Source organism: Xyrauchen texanus, chromosome 44 (assembly GCF_025860055.1).
Source record: "Xyrauchen texanus isolate HMW12.3.18 chromosome 44, RBS_HiC_50CHRs, whole genome shotgun sequence".
NCBI classification, from domain to species: Eukaryota; Metazoa; Chordata; class Actinopteri; order Cypriniformes; family Catostomidae; genus Xyrauchen; species Xyrauchen texanus.
This window is the reverse complement of record NC_068319.1, coordinates 22,243,259-22,263,490: the sequence shown is the minus strand read 5'-3', so window position 1 is coordinate 22,263,490 and position 20,232 is coordinate 22,243,259. Positions and strand designations below refer to the sequence as shown.

General features: G+C 43.7%; 1 protein-coding gene across 1 annotated transcript in view; it reads left to right on the top strand.

Moving 5' to 3' along the window:
• LOC127636690 (PHD finger protein 24-like) overlaps positions 1 to 20,232 on the top strand; it is a 50,689-nt gene that overhangs the window by 5,303 nt on the left and 25,154 nt on the right. The window contains exon 2 of the mRNA XM_052117357.1: positions 10,755 to 11,182. Within this exon, the coding sequence (XP_051973317.1) occupies positions 10,757 to 11,182 (426 nt within the window). The 5' untranslated portion in view covers positions 10,755 to 10,756. The remainder of the gene's footprint in view (positions 1 to 10,754; positions 11,183 to 20,232) is intronic.

Here is a 20,232-nt window from a genome sequence, read left to right as displayed (position 1 = left end):
GAAAAAACACGTTCAGTTTGAACAGCTACTTTTTCACATGACACAGCACTAGCTGAAGTTTCTCAAAGTTACCTCTCAAAAAGACAGACTTTTGTTTCAGAGGATTGTAGGCAAGTTTCCACTGTATACAGCGCTGTTTGTTCTGTGTGAGAAAAACCGCTCAAAATGATTCAGTGAGAGAGCCGTCTGAACGAATTGTACTGAATCACAAATCGATTCAGACCATTTTACAAGTCTGTTTGGCCAATTCACTGAAACCAACCGACTCAAAAGTATTATTCATTCACAAATTGGGCATTGCTAGTTCTTTTAAACAGCCAACAGAAATACGGGACACATTTCACGATTGATGAAATATTCTGAGAGTAAATATTTCTCAGGTCAGTCGGAGCGCTCATGGTACACACAGTGTGTACGCCTGTACAGCTGCAGGTGCCACTGTGTATCAGTGGTCTTTTTATATAAGTAAAAAACATTTATTTTCAGCATATACTGCAATTGCCATTTTCAGATTCGTAGCCTACTGTGTTAAGCACTTCAGATTAAATCACATTTTACTACACAACTAACGGGGATTTTAAGTGAATGTTAGGGATTCTTTGTATAAACACAGGCTTTGTATCTCATTTACAGAACGCATGGTGAAGATTAAATGCTAGCTGTGATATATGTGTGCTGTCAGCGGTCCCGCCAAAGTTTAGAAGTATTTTGATAATGAACGCAAAATGTGAAGTAGACACTTACATTTTTACTATGGAGATGATACAATGGCAGCTGTGCATTTGGATATGTTGAGACCGCTTCAGGCTTTCCAAGCATTTGTTTGGCACCTGTCAAACATGAAGGAAAGCTATGGGAATCCCTCAGATTTAAATTTTTTTCGGAACATTTGCAGAAAATATAAAACATTGCGAGCTACCACAAAATATGTGGAGATTGGATGAATTTGCAAGACTGGAGGGACTGACACATGTTTTAATCGGATCCAAAAGTGTTTTTAACAGCCCCATATCCTTCAGTGACAATTCCTTAGTTTTATGACTGCTTCACAAACGCACACATCCTGTATCATCTTGCAACTGTGCACATCGGCGAAAACAAATCAAAATGGTCAAAGGCATCCATCTAGTGTGTGTTAACATACACCAAGAATTAAAAATAGCACTGATGGGCAAAAGAAAATTGTATTCCTCTTGACATGACCCCTTTAAAGTTTAGTAATTGTGCATGGCCATGTTACGATTTCAATGTTAATTCACTCAGTCATACAGTATTAATGGATATAATACCAATGTCTCAGAAGTCAAAGTCTGCTGGTTTCAAGGCGTTTATATGGGTTTCCTCATCATTTAGCATATAGGTATTCTTTCACAACTGTCACCTTTGTGTATGCCGATTTTTCCGCATTAACGTGAGAATGAAAAATAATATAAATGTAATATTACATGTTCTTAGGAGTGCCAACCCTTCTACATATTGTAGCTGTTAATATTTCTGGATTATGCATTTGAATTCACAGATTTTTTACAAAGTGTGTCACTAATTAATTATAAATCAAACATCGATTTTTCATATCAGCGTTTTCAAGATTATAACCAATATGCTCATGGTTTTAACTTGGTCAATAATTGCCCATAAATATTGACAGCCGATACATCGGTGCATCCCTAGTGAATTTAGAGTTTGCCTGTCAAAATCAAAGTAATTGACTAGCAGGTAACAAATCATGGTTCATGGCAGTGACATAACTAAAGCCTACTAGTGTTTTAAAAGAAAATAGACAAGCCTTTCAATATGTCCCACTCAATCTTTCAGTTTAATAAAAAAAACATCAACACAGGAAAAAAATCCTCTGCTTGTCAAACCACTTCATGGGGTTTTTAAACCCTGCATTATTTCTTCGGAACATGATGACAATCATGTTGATTTAGTTCTCCATCTAAACATCATTATGAAATGTAAAGCTAGGCTTCATTGCTTCATTTTTATTGGCTACAGATCAGTCATGCAGGTATAGACAGCATAAGTATGCAGAAAGATGTAATTTAATTGAACATCTAGAAGAAACAAGGGTTGTCGCTTCATTACTACTAAACATAACACCACTCGGCCAAACATCTGTGAATTAGAAGCCAAGGCGTCCCGGATGTCCCAAGTGTCCTCAAATAAATTGGATATAAACTCCAATTCTCAGCCTAATTTTATCAGATAAGATTTCATACAGTACAAGAATGCTGACATGATGTTTGAAAAAAAAAAAAAAAAACCTTTGAATACCTAAACCTTTTCTGAGATAAATGAGATTGAATTATTGTGAAAGGGACCTGGCTGCTCAGTGTCTTTACACTCCATCTGTAAACATGTCTGGTTTGTTTTCCGACCTCCATTTGTCTTTACTTAAAGAAATAGTTTATCCATCCATCCATCCATCCATCCATCCACCCATCCATCCATATTAAATTAATTAAATGAATGGATGTATTTTATGAATGTTTTTTGTGATTCTTTGAATTACAAAATCATGTTAGACAAGGTTAAACTACAATTGTGTCTCATTGTAGCTTTAAATGAATTATTATAATGAAAAAAGATGTCACATTGCCCTACCCCCAAGCAGCCTTGTTCATTTATTTTTCAGTGGAGTCGTCTGCATTTTTAAAGGAGGTCTAGCCGCACTGTGAGTGTTAGTGAGTGCCTAATACTACAACTGAGCCTTTGAGCTTATAAGAAAAATGTTTCACTCATTTATTTCTGTGAAATTGCTGACTCTCTGCATCATCTGTACTGTGAAAAAATATGCATTCCTAAGTCTGTTCATTCCCAGGGACTGCAGGGTTTCCTTGGTGAAATACAAATATTCAGCTATGAGTATCAATTTCAGGAAGTGAATTTTGTGTTTGACTTTGCATGGATTGAAATAAATAATTATGGCAGCGGCTACTTGCACTAAGTGCAAACAGAGATAGATGCTATTTACACTTCTAAATAAATATAAACATACAATATCACTGCAGTGTGTTTATTGTGCTTATCTAGAGTCCCACAGACACCCTACACCAAACCCTACCCCTAAACCTAACCTTACCTTACAAAATTATCCATGGTTTTACTACAGTAACCATAGTATCTCTATTGTATTGTATTTTGTAGTAAAATCATAGTCAGCCACAAAATTAAACATGGTTACTATATTAATGCTATATTAATGTTGTAACACCATGGTTAATTGCATTAAATATATGGCCAAAAAGCATGGTTACTACAAATTTATTGTAAAAGCATGGTTAATTTGATCCTTATAAAACCTTTCTCTCAACTCCCCACCATGTCAAAAAAAAGAAAGAAAAAAAAACCAACCGTTATATATTTTTTCTTTATTATTATAAGTAATATTAAATGAAATATTAAGAGACAGGAGATAGGATGGGAAAAAATAGGACACAGAAGGAAACACGGGTTGTCCGCTTTAAAAACTCATCCACACTGTCTTTACACACTAAGCTATTGCAGTGACACTTGGGGGCATGGCATGACTTTAATTTCTCTGTTTCCACCTGACCACTGGAGTGCAAATTGCCCCGCTGTGTGGCAGGTGCTATTTCCACCTAGTGCAAATTGCCCCGCTGTGTGGCAGGTGCCATTTCCACCTAGTGCAAATTGTCACCCCAAAGAAATATTTATTTAGTGTATGGTTTAGGGATGGCCATTTTCAAGTAGTAGTCGAGAACTCTAACCCACAAAAAAAATAAAAATGAATGATTTAATTGTTAATTAATATGTCAGTTAAAAATATCAAGTATGACACATCTATACAAAATTAATATTTTGTTTTATTTACAAACATTACCAAGAATGGTTTCAAAATAAGCTGACTTCAACAAACTATGCTTTTCTTTTGGGGAATTTTTTTTAATAAAAAATATGCATTAAAGATAATAATAAAAATAAATTACATAAAAATAACGCTTACATAGAAATCAATACTGACGACATTAGGGTAATGCACAAACATAAACTACATAAAAATGCTATAACATTTTTATTATTTTACATGTATTATTCAGAAAAACAAGTGGAGTTATTTAGATTTGATCAAATGTGCTCTGCCCTTGATCAGGTATTTAACACATAACGGTTTGATAAGCTTCCGAGTTTCTTGTACCGCTTCTGATTTTCTTTCCACCATAATATCAGATCCTTGTCCGTTGGTATGCATGACTTCAGCAAGAACCAAATACCAGAGTAGAAATCAATAAGAGTCCAAATATTACAAGTATTGCCACATGTGGCTTTGCTTTAAAGCACACAAAGATATGTCTCCTCTCATTCAATACCTCAACAACACACATCCACAGCACCAACCACTGGACTCAGTTGTAACTATGAGATTTGGTCAGAGGTTAATATGAAGTACAGGTTAATTCAGCATTGCCCATGGCAGGCAAATGCGCAAAAGAAAATACATTTGCGATATTCGAGTAATAATTATAATGATAATTAATAATAATTCCTAACATTTATATAGCACTTTTCTAAGCACTCAAAGCACTTTACATTGAATAGGGGGAATCTCCTCAACCACCACCAGTGTGCAGCATCCACCTGGATGATGCGACGGCACCCATAGTGCGCCAGAACGCCCACCACACACCAGCTATTGGTGGAGAAGAGAGAGTAGAGTGATGTAGCCAATTCAGGGATGGAGATTATTAGGAGGCCATGATAGATAAGGGCCAATGGGGGGAGTAGTGTTTTTAATAATTGACTAGCTGGTGCAAAATGAGTTCTCAATTAGTTGATTACTTGTGCACATCCCTAAGTTGGTTTCCTTGAGGTGTCATGTATGAGCTACCTGTATTTGTAAAACTATTTGTAATTATAAATGAGGTATTGTAAATGTTCTTCATTATATTTGGCAGAGGTATTGCAAGTTATTACATTTTGATAAATGACACATTTCTTTGGAATAACACAAATTAATCATGCGCCTTAAGACCAGGTATAAAGAAAGTAAACAGGATATATTTTGATTTTATTTTATTTAAAAGGTGATGTTCATTTTAATTCGATGTTACAATACTTTCTTATCTTAATATTGGTGGATTTCCCTGAAATGTATAAACACTTATATGCAATCAAAATGTAGCTCTCTTTGATCAAGTAACCTAACCAACCCAACATAGCAACATTAGCTTAGCCAATGGTGTGAGGACGGGACTATCTGTTGGGATGACCAATGGCAGATGGGGGAGTGCTTGGTAATTAGCAATTCCATTTGGTGATACCAGTGGCCCAAAAATGTATCTATTGTTACACGTTTAGTTGCGTTGATCATTTTGTCTCTTGTCTTTTAAAAATATTGCAAAAATACAGTTATAAGCTTTTAGAGTACACATTTATCCATTGGTGAGTGACATCTGTACTTCTCCATTTTTTAAAGGCACCAGTCGCCACTGGACTGTAAATGTTATAATCTGTGCTGAAAGCATTGTTGCAGTGGGGTTTCTAGTCAAAAGTCATTATCATGAGGGTTTCACAAAGGGATGGACTCAGACATTGTAACAACAGCTCTATAGCCAGAGAGATTTTCATCTTTTATGCTCTAAGTGGTGATCTGCTGTCTCCTCTCTCTTCCTCTTTCTTTTGCCTCTGAAGACTCTTCATCCATCAGTATAAATTCAAGAGTATGTCTAGCGGTTCCAGTTTTATCCTCAAATCATTCAGGGAGTGTCTGATGCATGATGCATTCAGAAAGGGCAATAGCTGACTGCAATCACTAGTTTCAATCTGATTGTCTGGCTTTTACGCAATTTCCGGCTGTTATGGTGCATCTTGCACAAAATTACATTTATACACTTCAAGGCTGATCCACTCATCTTCTGAGGAAAAAATTTTTTTGAACTTTATTTGGCTTTGTTCTGAAAGTTAAGTTCTTTTAAGATTTTCCTGCCCCTTAACACAACCTAAAAAGTTGAACTGTGGTTTATATGTCGGTCAAGTGGGCTTTCCTGTCTAAGTGGGCATTTTGATTAAGCTTCAGAAGTCAAGTTGTCAAGATTTGACTGGTTAGCATGTTCCAGTTAGCCCCTGCTGGTAGATGAAATACACAATTATGTCTGCAAAAAGCATATTTCTTTATAGATGGCTATTTATTTTGACAGTATTTTGATTAAATACAATTTTATGCAAAAACCCAAAACCATAAATCACATAATTTATTTATATAACATGAAAAAGTCTTGTGTTTTTCCATGTCTGCTGCATGAAGTGTTAGTATACCTGTCACATGACATTTAGAACTCAGCTAATTGGCTCACAATTGTTTCCATAACTGAATGCCCACAATGTAAGATTAAGTTTAATTTAATTACACAAAACAAAACACATTAAATTGGATGTTTGCAAATCCAATCCAAACCACATCCATATGTGTAGATACATATATAACCACTTAAACCACTTAAATATTTTTGGAATGCATCTTAGTCTAAACAGTCAGGAGGTGCGTTTCCCAAACAATGACGAAACTCACTGCTTAACCACATAGTACGATGCATTGTTGGAGAAATTAACTAGCTAGTCATGACTATTCCCCCCGAAACTGTAATAACTACGTTGCACATCCATCATTTGAACCACAAAGGTTGAACAACATAGAGCTGTATGTGTGTTAAATACCTGATCTGACCTGAAGAACTAATAAAAGCCATTTGATGCGACAAAGTTGCTGAAGACACAAAGCTGCGTTTAATTTGTAGATACAGTAAATACGCTGCAATAGATGGGTTTCCCTCTACATCAAACTTAAGCACATACGCACATGCACTCTCTTCAAAAACATATAAGAACTTCTCTTATGCATTAACACGGACACATAAAAGCCATGTTTTCTGACAGAAACCATGTGTGCTAAAGCGCTTTCTCTTAACAAACTTTAATCCCTTAAATGGCTTAATTCGTGTTTACGTGACGTTTAAGAACAGCACTTTTCTGCAAAACCCAAGAATAAGCGTTTTTTTAAACACATTTTTAACATGATTAAAGATTTTTTGACAGAATTAATGATATTTATGGAAGAAAAGATATAGAAGCCTCAGGGAATTGAAATGATGTCCACACAGGAAACTAATAAAGACCTATACTTAAAACCACAGGTATAGAGCTGTAGATCCAACCACACAAATTTGCGATGTCATTTGCCACTGAGCTATGTTAGCAACGATACTTTTGGGAAATGCACCCAAGATCAGATTTCAATCAGTTTTTTTTGCTTAGTAATACTGACACTACTCTCAGTTATTGTATAAGAAAGTCTTTTGGCACTACATTATTACATCATTATTACAGCAACCAAAGTATACACACTGGATATTGACAACACTATCTTAAAAGGGGTCTGATTTCATCACATGCAAAGATCAGATTTGAAAACCAAATTGGATTTGTTGAGACCTTCTTGCTGCAAAGTGGACCAGACTTTATAGCAGTAGTTAAAAGTCTGCTTACTTGAGATACTATAACATTGTTGACCAAAATGTGGGAACAAATTCTGGATCAAATTCAGATTTTTCTAAATTCTACTTCTCCTCAAAGGCATGTTCTCCATCAATCTCAACTCTGGTGTACAGTATACTGTACAAAAACCAGTCAGCTTAGGAGTAAATTTTTTCTTTATTGAGGGAGAAATTATGTCATTATCAGACAGTAATATATGCTGTTTGTAGCCAGCCGCGAGACTGCACCCAAATGAGACACATTAATTAATTCAGTGACAAGACGTTAAACCACACCTCCCTCAGCCAGCTGATGTATAATGTAGCCAGAGTGGCATTATGAGTGCCAGAACACATTGATCGGTAACAGGGTAAAGTACATCACTGTGCCCAGAGTAATTACTGCAGTAATCTCTCTGTCACTCCCAGGCCTTTAGTGAGATGGCGTTTAGGACCAAGTCATCTCCTTGACTTCAATCACAATTAAAGTTCATATTATGGTGTGGCTCATTTACTGTAGGTGGGAGCAGAGAGAGAAAAGAAGACATGTGGAACGTGATGGATCAAAGCTTGGGTTGATAGTAGAGTATGAACAAGTGGGGGCAGGCAATATTTGTTGAAATTCCCAAGCGTGTTGCTTCATTGCATTTAGAAGGAAAATGATTCCATCTGAAGTAGTTTCACACCATTACCCTGATTAAACAATGAATAAATGGAGCTAGCAAGCAAAATTATTTGCTTTGGACAAGCTAAATGTCCATCACTGACTTGGACTAAGCAAAAAACGTTTGATGAAAATGTCCTTTACATTTAGTTAGTGTTTCGCCAAAATTTTAGTACATTTTATATATTATGTATACTGTATATGTTTAGATGAATTTAGTCAATGGAAATAACATTTTAGATGAAAAAATAGCATGAAATGACAAAAATATGTATTAGACCAAATTTCAACCAAATCTTCAAACAAATCTATAAACATATAATTATGTATCAAACATTTTAAAGATTTATCAACATGAAAAAACTCTCCAGAAATACAGAGCCACTGAAATAATAGCATATTATGAATATACTGAAGTATTTTTGACTTTTGCTGGCTGAAAATGTTTATTTCGTCAAAATAAATGGCTACTTTTGAATGGCCGTCAATGGTAAAAGATACATTTTTCCTCTCAGAATAGTGTAGTTACGTCAACTACCTGCAGGGGCTAACTGCTAGCATGCTAACCAGCCAAATTTGTACTCCTCGTTTTCAAATCACAAAATCTTATGATTCAACAGCTTTGCAATGGTTTTGCACCCTGTTCACATTGCAATCACAAGTCGCCACATGGTGCCATTAGCAATGATTGATGAACTGTGATGGCAGCGCACCAATACAAGTCTTCTAGTGATCAATCACATGAGTCACAGCTTTAGAGAAATCTGTAGATAACGTCAGCGAGAGACTGTATTATGCTACACATTAGCTGTGGTTAACAAAATCTTGTATGTGGATGTATGTTTTTTGGTGTTAGCAATGATATTGATCCAGAGTCGATAGATCTGGGCTTGATTTGAGTCTCATTACTTGTTGTGTAACAGGCCACTAACACCAAAGCAATATGCAATGAACCCTGTCTCTCTTTATGTTATTAATATAATCTAGGATTTGTAGCTTATGTCTGTTGAACCCTCTGATGTCTGTTGCTTGTGTCACATCTGGTTCCTCTCATGCTTTTGGATGATTATACTGTATATAGCCTATAATAGCCTCATGATTACTACATTATGGTAAGTCTTTAATTAGGGGAACTTTTAGTCACTTAGGATGATTTTAACCCTTGTGATCTGTATGGGGTTTTAGAGACGCCAAGGCCATTTTAATAGCTCGAAAAATGTACTTAAACTTTACAGTATTAGGCCTATACTTCATGACTTTCCTTATTCTTATACGAGAACTGATTATAAACATAATTTCAACTTGATAACACACTTCAAACATCCTCAATGATAAATGTCACGTTACTTAAGTTTGGGGTCCCAGAGAACCCACATCAAAACATGAATACATGCAATGAATACACTCCTAGATACACTCCTGCCAGTTGGTTATTTTTACACAGGTATTGTTTCCACATTCATTCATTTAACACATTATTGTAATTTTGCTGCTGTCAAATTGACCCCAAACAGAAATACATTTACCTGGCACATTTCTAACAGTGCATGTCGTCTTTGTGATACAACAGAGGTATAAAGCTTCAATAATATCTGCCCACTGAGTTTTGAGTTGGGGAAACATATTGAAATAATTTGAGAGGGAAAAAAAGAGTTCATTTCAAAATTAATATAACACATACATCAATGGGGTCTGCGGGACCACAAACATAAAAATAATAAAGACATAAAAATAATGCTTAAAAACAATACATTTTAGTTTTGATGGATATATTATAATAGCTTTAAATGAGTGTTGAAAGGATACATTTCAGAAGGCCTTTATTAATACCCACTTTTTTGGGCTTCAAATTCTAAGGTACCATTCATTCCCATTACAAAGCTTGGAAGAGCCGGGATATTTGTAAATATAACTCTGATTGTGTTTGGCTGAAAGAAGAAAGTCATATACACCTTGAAAGTCACATATTTTTGGGTGAATTAACCCTTTAAATCCAAGTCTTTTTCTCTGAAAAAACAAAACAAAACAAAACAAACAAGCTTAAAAATGTGATTACCATCACAAGTCATTAGCATCTCACACAATTATTTGTTAGGTAATTATGGGACTGTGATCTGTTCAAGTTCCAGTTCATGCAGCCCAAATTTGATGCCCCTAGCATAGATGGCCAACTGTCTCAAAAGCTTTAACAAAATAGATTAACAAAGTTTTTTTTTTATGTATAGTGATAGTGACAATAATTGTCACGTTTTGTTGATGTACCAACTGTACCATCCGTTACTGATACTATACTAACAAAAAGTATTTGAGCACTTACTGTTGCTATGGTAACCTCATTAAGTGAACAGGCTTGCGAACATCGATTTAGGCTCAAGGACGCACTCTGACTAACTTATAATCAAACTTTGGTGTTATTGTTGAAACCTTGATTGAAAAAGCTGTTAAACAGATATGTAAAAATAATTGCTACTTTTACCCCTCCCACACACACACACCTCCCCCACCCACCACTTAAAAGCATTCCTAAATGAAGAATCAATCATTACCATAATAATATCTTATGTTGATCTAACTTCTATTATGTTACTCCATTGCAGCCATGGGTGTGCTAATGTCTAAGAAACAGCAGGTGGAAAAGGTGCAGAAGTGCAGTGTGGTGGTGTCGGCTTTTAAAGAGGGACTGAAGGATAGGGCGGCCCTGGCCTCTGTGGTCCAGACGGAGGAGGTTGTGGCCGAGAACGTCGATGGATCTGCTGAAGGATCCCACCAGCTTAACACAGACCAGACTGAACCGAAAGAGAAAGATGACAAACTAGGCTCTTTATCTACTCAGCAGGACTCTATCCTGCAAAAAAAGGAGAACAAAGCCAATCAGGAGGCTTGGGGGCGTCTCCGTGATGGGAAGGGGGTGGAGCCTGAGGAACTAAAGAAGGCACATCAGCTCACTTCTCCGGCATTTGTGCGGCCAAAGAGAGAGGTCAATGACGACCAGCCAGTAAATGTGCTGCTTGGGCAAAGAGAGCAGGTAATTTGGCTGAACATTTTAATAACAAATGATGTGATGTGGTTTTTGGTCACATGAAAACCAGGAGGTAATTGTGTACACACATGACGAGCACAATTTGGAGATTGTATTTTCTCTCTAAAATCACAATGTTAATGACAGTTTATCGAGATAGGGGGTGGTTTATAAAATATACATTCCTTTTGACTGTATTACTTTAATTATTGCTTTTGGTGCCACCCTGTGGATGTTTCAACCTGAAACTGGAGCTCACACGTGCACATATGTTCGACAACACTACCAGCTTTAGCCACTGGGGGCAGTGTTATGAATTTTGGTAATTATTTAGCAGAACTTTTGACTTGAATTCACAGTCTGGGTTTAAAAATGAGATTCCATAGAAACAATCCTAGATTCAACACATCTCCCAAAATTCATTACACAATCTCTCTTGACCTTCATATCTGGTAATTTGCTCAGCAAGCCCACTAACTATAAATACAGTACATGGGAGCAGATGACTCAATAATACTCTATATAATTATAAAACTAGTCTGTCTTTCCCTTTAGCTGACAGAAGAGGAGTTTTGGTGGAGGTTATCATTTCATTCTGATCTGAAACTAGTTCTGTGACTATTGTATGCTAGACAACATCAAGATTTAGAGTAAGGGAAGCTGATTCCAGCTCAACCTACATGGCAGCTTAGGTTTGTTGACAGTGCGTGGGCAGTGGGTACTGGCTGGTTGAGCTGCGGTGGCGTCCGTGTTCAGTCTGAAATTAATTGGGTTCGCTGAAGCACGTGAGAAGGGATCAGACCTCACAGCGAGCCACAGAGGAGCCACTCCAAAAACCACTGCTCTACACAACACTTTTGTTTATCTACAGTGTCTCTCACAGCAGATATAAATGATAAGAGCAGGCAGAACGAGATGCAATTTGGCTTGTCTTTTTGAGTTATAGATGCATTTGCCATTTTTGGGGATTTTCATGAAAGTAAATTCCAGTTGTATCAGGAATGTAAAATACTGTATATGGACTGGTGAATATAATGGTGCAAACTTTCTTTTACTTTAGCAAAGGGCAATAAACATGAAGGGCTCTATTTTTGTGACTGTGCTAGGCACAGCGCAACGCAACAACCTTGGGCAACGTCTTATCTAATTTTTGTTAGAGATCTAATCGTGAGCGCAATTTTCATGCCAGTGCAAAGTGCAAGTGGGCAAGAGTGGGAGTGTTTGTGCTATTTGTGTGTGTATGCACACAATCTGGGGTGTATTTTATATTAATGAAGTGGTGCCAAGCACAATTTGCTAATTTATGAGAAATAGGTCATTATGTTAAGACGTTTCAGAAGCACCTCTATTCACATTGCAACGTCTAAACTCTGTTCCTGCATTTGCAGTTTGGAGAATCCACCAGCAATTGTTAATAAAGTTAATATCCAAACATTGAAAATAGAGTGGAACATCAATTATGCCCCTGAAGTTGATCAGGGAAGTTGTTAGTAGGTTATACAGGCCTTAACCCTCAGGGGTCGCGTCCTTCAGGAATTTTTCTGCATAACAGCGGAAACAACTTAAAGTACTCCAACATTTTTGGGCATACAAATAAGTGTAAGACATCATTAGAAACTATAAAGGGTCCACTTTTATTTGTGTACACTCACAATAACAACAAAACCTTGTAATTTGTAAATTAAAGAAAATAAAAAGGGTACGCTTTCAGCCATCTCTGTCTCTGTGAGTATATTTCTGAAACACGTCACAAAAATGAACTGAAACTTATCATACAAACATGAAACATGTGTCTAAAGAAAGCTTAAAATGTCTACTTTTAAATAAAACTAATAAAACTTAAAACAAATATTCTTTTGTAATGTAATCTGTATGAAACAAAGCGATGTACAGTTTCTTCTGGCTCAGCGAATTATCCCTAATGTGATCACACCCACGTGCAGAGGGCGTTCATATTCATAAGATAATGTGCTGAGGCAATCAATGCAAATGGTAAATGCCCCAGAGGCAAGTTTTATTTATATAAATCAGATCATTTTGTTTTTTATATATTGTGTAAATGCTCTATATCAGATATGACATTTTATTCTGTTCCCAGGGGAGGGGTCTTTGTCTCCTCAGATGTGAATTACATCAATATTCATGATCATTCATGCCTCCTGGCATATGGCCTTTCTAACACTAAAAGCGTTTTAGAAAAGTTAAATAACTATATTGTTTTGCATGAATGAGTGATCAGGATGGTTTTCACATAATTTTGTAGCAAAAACGTTTGGTTACGTATGTAACCTCCGTTCCCCGAGGGAGGGAACGGCATGTTGTGTCGGAGAAGTGACACTAGGGGTCTCTCTTGAGCACCGATATCCACCTCTGATCTATGAAAAAAGGCTAATGAGAGTTGGCAGCCAGTATTTGCATGTCCCGCCCCCGGACATACGGGTATTTAAGCGGCGCAAATACGGGAGTTCATTCAGGATTTTTCTGAGGAGCCGGAAATGGTCCGGCCACAACAGTGGCTCGGTTCAGTGACATGGCGGAGGAAAGACACAACGTGTCATTCCCTCCCTCGGGGAACGGAGGTTACATACGTAACCAAGCGTTCCCCTTCTGTCGCTCTCTCCACGTTGTGTCGGAGAAGCGACACTAGAGACCCATTCCAATCTTGCCATGTGCTGAACCGTGTACGTGAACTGCCGATACAGAGGCGGGCAGGGATTCATCCAGTGCCACGCATCGTCTGTACCCGGCTGCACGTACCCTTCCCCAATGCCCCATACGAACATCGGGATCCTTCTAGTTACCCTGGGAGGGGAACAAGGCGATGTTTGCCAACATGGGAACGGGCCAGCCTGGCTGGGCCTCTTTTCTCTCTATGTTTCTCGCATAGAGCAATCACGGCCGGGGCCCTTACACGCATATAGGGAAGGGGTCTTACCAGACCCTGCGGAGACCACACCTGCCCTTTTTCTTGGGGAGGAAAAGTGGTAGACACGTCACACGGCCGTCTTAGGGCTCGTGTGGAAAGTATGGTGCGGTGGTAGATCCCAGCCTCGAAGGGTTTGCTACAGCACGGCGACCGGGGCAGCTGTAACTGCCTAAGGGAGACACGGGGGTCCGCTCGTAAGGGGACAGAACTGTGGAACTACGCACAGGGGGCGTCCGCGCAGGAGGCCATCTATTTTACCTGTGGAGCACCTATACCAGTACAGGGTAGCCATCAATATACCCGCAGTGGCTTGGGTTGGCGAGTTCCTCCGCTGAACCGCGGACCCGGAGGGCTGGGGAGGAATCGACCAGGGTCCCAACTCGGAGTGGGGCGCCCTGGGAAGAAGGCGCACTACTTTACCTTGACGTCAGGAAAAGGGCGCTGGGCGCAAGCGATCCACCCGGCCGGTCGGTCTACGTGTTACCGAGTTCTACGGGCTCGGACCTGAGAAAACACGAGACGCAACCGACTCAACGCGGAGGTTGTAAAACCTCGCGAAGGTGTTGGGTGTTGCCCAACCCGCGGCTCTACAGATGTCTGCTAGGGAGGTGCCCTTGGCCAGTGCCCACGAGGACGCAACACCCCTTGTTGAGTGAGCTCGGACCCGTAAGGGTAGGGGCACGGCCTGGGTGTGATAAGCCAGTGTGATGGCGTCGACAACCCAGTGGGCGAGCCTCTGTTTGGAGACGGCATTCCCTTTCTGCCATCCCCCAAAGCAGACAAAGAGCTGCTCAGAGCGTCTGGTGCTCTGTGTGCGGTCCAGGTAAATGTGCAGGGCGCGCACTGGACACAGCAACGAAAGGGCTGGGTCTGCCTCCTCCCGGGGCAGCGCTTGCAGGTTCACTACCTGATCTCGGAATGGTGTGGTAGGAACCTTGGGCACATAGCCCGGTCGCGGTCTTAGGATCACAGACGTATCTGCCGGACCGAACTCCAGGCAAGTGTCGCTGACAGAGAACGCTTGCAGGTCCCCGACCCTCTTAATGGAGGCGAGCGTGATCAGCAGGGCCGTCTTAAGAGAGAGGGCCCTGAGTCCAACTGATTCGAGCGGCTCGAAGGGAGGTCTCTGGAGTCCTGCCAAGACTACCGAGAGATCCCAGGAGGGAACTAGGCCTGGCTGGGAGGGATTCAACCTCCGGGCGCCTCTCAGGAACCTGAGGATCAGGTCGTGCTTACCCAAAGACTTGCCGTCTACAGGATCGTGGTGGGCGGCGATAGCGGCAACATACACCTTGAGGGTGGACGGGGACAGCCTCCTGTCCAGCCTCTCCTGTAGGAACAGAAGCACTGACCTAATCGCGCATCTCTGCGGGTCTTCGGCTCGGGAAGAACACCAATCTGCGAACAAGCGCCACTTTAGGGCGTAAAGGTGCCTGGTAGAGGGGGCTCTGGCTTGGTTGATGGTATTCACAACGGTCGCCGGTAAGCCGGCTAGCTCTTCCGCGTCCCGTCCAGGGACCAGACGTGGAGGTTCCAGAGGTCTGGGCGCGGGTGCCAGAGCGTGCCCCATCCCTGAGAGAGGAGGTCCTTTCTCAGGGGAATTCGCCAGGGAGGAGCTGTCGCGAGGAGCCTGAGTTCCGAGAACCAAGTCCGAGTGGGCCAGTAGGGGGCCACCAACGTGACTTGCTCCTCGTCCTCCCTGACCTTGCACAGCACCGGTGCAAGAAGGCTCACTGGGGAAATGCGTACTTGCGCAGCCCCGAGGGCCAGCTGTGTGCCAGCGCGTCTGTCCCGAGGGGAGCCTCTGTTAGGGCGTACCAGAGCGGGCAGTGGGAGGTTTCCTGGGCGGCGAACAGGTCTACCTGGGCCTTGCCAAACCGTTCCCAAATCAGCTGGACCGACTGGGGGTGAAGCCTCCACTCCCCGCCGGGCAGGCGTTGTCGTGATAGCGCGTCCGCTACGACGTTGAGCTTGCCGGGGATGTGAGTGGCACGCAGCGACTTGAGTCGCTGCTGGCTCCATAGGAGGAGACGGCGGGCGAGTTGTGACGTGTGGCGGGAGCGTACGCCGCCTTGGCGATTTATGTACGCCACCACCGTGGTGCTGTCCGATCTCACGAGGACATGTTTGTCCCGAACTAACGGGAGGAACTTCCTGAGAGCAAGAAGGACGGTCAGCAACTCCAGGCAATTGATGTGCCAACGCAGCGGGGCCCCTTTCCAATGGCCCGCTGCTGCGTGCCCGCTGTACATGGCACCCCACCCGGACCGGGAGGCGTCGGTTGTGACCAGAACGCGTCGGGACACCTGCTGCAGGGGCACTCCTGCCCGTAAAAAGCAGAGGTCTGTCCAGGGTCGGAGTGTTTTGAGGCAGGCGGGGGTGATCCTTACCCGATGCGTGCCGTGGTGCCATGCTTGTCTCGGGACTCGAGTCTGGAGCCAGTGCTGGAGTGGTCTCATATGCATCAACCCCAGCGGCGCGACCGCCGCGGAGGATGCCGTATGCCCCAGGAGCCTCTGGAAAAGTTTTAGAGGGACCACTGTGCCTGGCTTGAGGGAAGCGAGGCAGTCCAGCACCGACTGAGCACGCTCGCTCGTGAGACGTGCTGTCATTGAGACTGAGTCTAACTCCAACCCGAGAGAAGAGATGCTCTGAACTGGAGTGAGCTTGCTCTTTTCCCAGTTGACCTGAAGCCCCAAACGGCTGAGGTGCCGGAGCACCTGGTCTCTGCGGATGCCGGCTACTTGTAGTGGGGCAAGGGCCCTCTGACAGGCCGAAGGGGAGGACTTTGTACTGAAACGCCTGGCCGTCGAACGCGAACCGTAAGAAGGGTCGGTGTCGTGGCAGAATTGAGACGTGGAAGTACGCGTCCTTCAGGTCTACCGCTGCGAACCAATCTAGATGCTGAACGCCAGCCAGAATATTTCTCTGCGTGAGCATTTTGAACGGGAGTTTTAATAAGGCCCGATTGAAAACTCGCCGGTCCAGGATTGGTCGTAAGCCGCCGCCTTTCTTGGGTACAATGAAGTAAGGGCTGTAGAAACCCTTCCTCATTTCGGTTGGAGGGACGGGCTCTACCGCGCCCTTGGCTAAGAGGGGTGGGAGCCGGCCAAACTGAATTGCGTAACCGAGTCGAATGGTCCGGTGCAGCCAGCGTGATGCATTGGGGAGCGAAAGCCACGCTTCCCAGCTCTGTGCTAGGGGCACCAAAGGGATGAGTATTTTGGACGTACCCGGCGGGGCCTCGCAGCGGGGCGGAACAGGTAATGCAGCGTCGGGCGGCTTCGTTGCGGCCCGAGGCTGAGGTGCTGAGAATAGACTCAAAGCACTTACCTTGCTCCGCGCACCCGGCAGGGGCGGGTTCGTGACTGAGGAGGAGGTCTGATGCTGGCGTCCTCTGGACTCGTCTGAACCGGCCGGCCGGGGGACAGTCGTGGGCAGGCGGAAGGCGGGATCGCCGCGTCCGGTGTACCGGGACTGTCGTAATCTGAAAGCAGATTGCCGTGAGAACGGCATTTGTGGGCCAGGTGACCCAGAGGCAAAGGAAATAGCTCTGTTAATGAGAATGTGGGTACCACAGCCCCCGTCAGGGGGTGTGGAAACATGAAAAAACAAAGGATTCTCTTCCCGGCCCTCCACCGGGGGACGGAGCGGTCTTACCACCTCCGGAGCTAACATCTTCGGCTCTGGGTCGGCTGTCTCAGGAACGCTTGGGAGCCTTCCGGGTCCTGGAGGGGTTCGTGAGACAGGGGGCGTGCGCCGCCTGCGGGGTGCTCGACGCTGGGGCTGAGAGCTGGGCCCGGGTTGAGGCGGAGCAGGAGCTGGTTTCTTCGCAGGGGGACACCCTCGGCGGGCAGACAGGGCAGGGCCCGTAGCGGCAGGTCTGCGGCGGGGCATCATGTGAGAGATGGCCTCCGTCTGCTTCTCCACCGCGGAGAACTGTTGGGCGAAGTCCTCGACGGTGTCGCCGAAAAGGCCAATCTGGGAGGCAGGTGCGTCCAGGAAGCGGTTCTTATCAGCCTCACGCATCTCGACCAGATTGAGCCAAAGATGGCGTTCCTGGACCACTAGGGTGGCCATCGCCTGTCCGAGTGCCTGCGCTGTGGCCTTCGTCGCTCTCAAGGCGAGGTCGGTCGCTGAGCGCAGTTCCTGCAGCACATCAGGATCAGGTCCACCCCCGTGCATGTTGAGTGCTTTGGCCTGGTGGACTTGCAGGAGGGCCATCGCATGCAGGGCGGAGGCAGCGCGTCCAGCCGCACTGTAGGCCTTCGCGTTGAGCGAGGATGTTGTCCTACAGGGCTTGGATGGGAGTACGGGGCGGCCCCGCCAGGCGGTAGGGCTACCGGGGCATAGATGGTACGCAACTGCCCTATCGACCTGGGGAATCGCCCCGTATCCGTGGCGCTCTCCGCCGTCGAGGGTGGTGAGAGTGGAGCGGGTGGCACCTAGACGAGCGGAGAGCGGGGCTCTCCACGTAGACGTCAGCTCATCATGCACCTCCGGGAAGAAAGGAACCGGGGGGATGCGAGGCCGCGAGCGGCGCGCCGCCCCCAGGAACCAATCATCCATCCGTGAAGGCTGTGGGGAGGATGGAGGGTTCCAATCCAACCCCACGCTCATGGCGGCCCGGGCAAGCATGTCAGACATCTGAGCGTCCCGAAGGCGGCAGTCCAGGGGAGTCCTCGGCATCAGACGCCGCACTCTCCGATGCAGCGGCGAGCTCATCTGCTTCGGACTCGGGAGGATAGACAGCCAGGCCGTGAGGCGAGCTGCTATCGCCGCGAGCGTAGACGGAAACCATCGAGCGTGTCGGGGAACGGGAGGTTCGCGGGGGGTTACCCGGCGAAACTGCACCCGCTGCCGCCCCCAAATCGCCCCCAGCGCCAACCGCACCGTCCTCAATCCCGTGGGAAGAAGGAGCAATGCGGGGTGCAGCTGGGGTGGCTTGCTTTCTGTTGAAAGCAAGCCGCGACTGCAACGTGGTCATGGTCATGTTCTCGCAGTGAGAACATGAACCATCCACAAACGCCGCCTCGGTGTGATCGCGGCCCAAACACACGAGACAGCGCCTGTGGCCGTCTGAAGCAGAAAGCACTCTACCGCATCCAGGAACGACACAGGGGCGGAAAGGCATCTTGAAAAAGACGCGTCCTTAAAAGGACGTTCAACGCCGCTGTGTTTGCTCTTTTAGAGAAATTACTCTTTTAATAGGAATTTACTCTTTTAATACACAGTGTGTGTGTGTGTGTGTGTGTCTGTGCTGTCGAAGCGCTCAGGGGCAACAATGCACGCCGTGCAATGTGAAGGAGAAAGCCGCTGTTGTGCGCCGTCAAGATCCAACAGCATGCAGATCGTCAGAGGAAACAGGAACGTTTATAGTGGTGTGTAACTCGCAGCAAACTGCAGACAGACCATCGGCTCCGAAGAAATTTTCTGAATGAACTCCCGTATTTGCGCCGCTTAAATACCCGTATGTCCGGGGGCGGGACATGCAAATACTGGCTGCCAACTCTCATTGGCCTTTTTTCATAGATCAGAGGTGGATATCGGCGCTCAAGAGAGACCCCTAGTGTCGCTTCTCCGACACAACGTGGAGAGAGCGACAGAAGGGGAACTCTAGGCTACAAGATACACTTCCAAAAAGTCTTGTGAAAAATTTTTTGGTATGTGTTATATAGCTTTATTTCAGTGAGTTCAGTGATTTTTTTTGTTTTTCAAAAACCATGCATAAACATTTTCTCAAAAATACAAACATGTACACACATGTTGCTCACATATTATTGTAGCCCAGTTTGTGCTGAATACAGTGTTATCAGACTTTAGCCATTAATATGTTTTTAAGCAACTGAAAAACAACAAATGTCAAGGAATGTCAAAACTTCTCCAGGGCCCAAATATGGTTAATCCCAGAGGGTTAAGAAAAACAGATAGATAAGCGGTTGCTGTTGGTTCTATTTGCTTGCTAGGCTCTAGCTAGGCAGTGTCTAAATATATTAGAATTGGTTGGTTGGCTGTTTCTCGCTGGTTGAGCTTAAAACAGAGACAGGGAGTTCTAGGTGGTTCTAGGGTGTTGCTAGGCAGTCGAATTTCGGAGTGGTTGCTATGGTGTTGCTAGCCAGTTGCTAAGAGT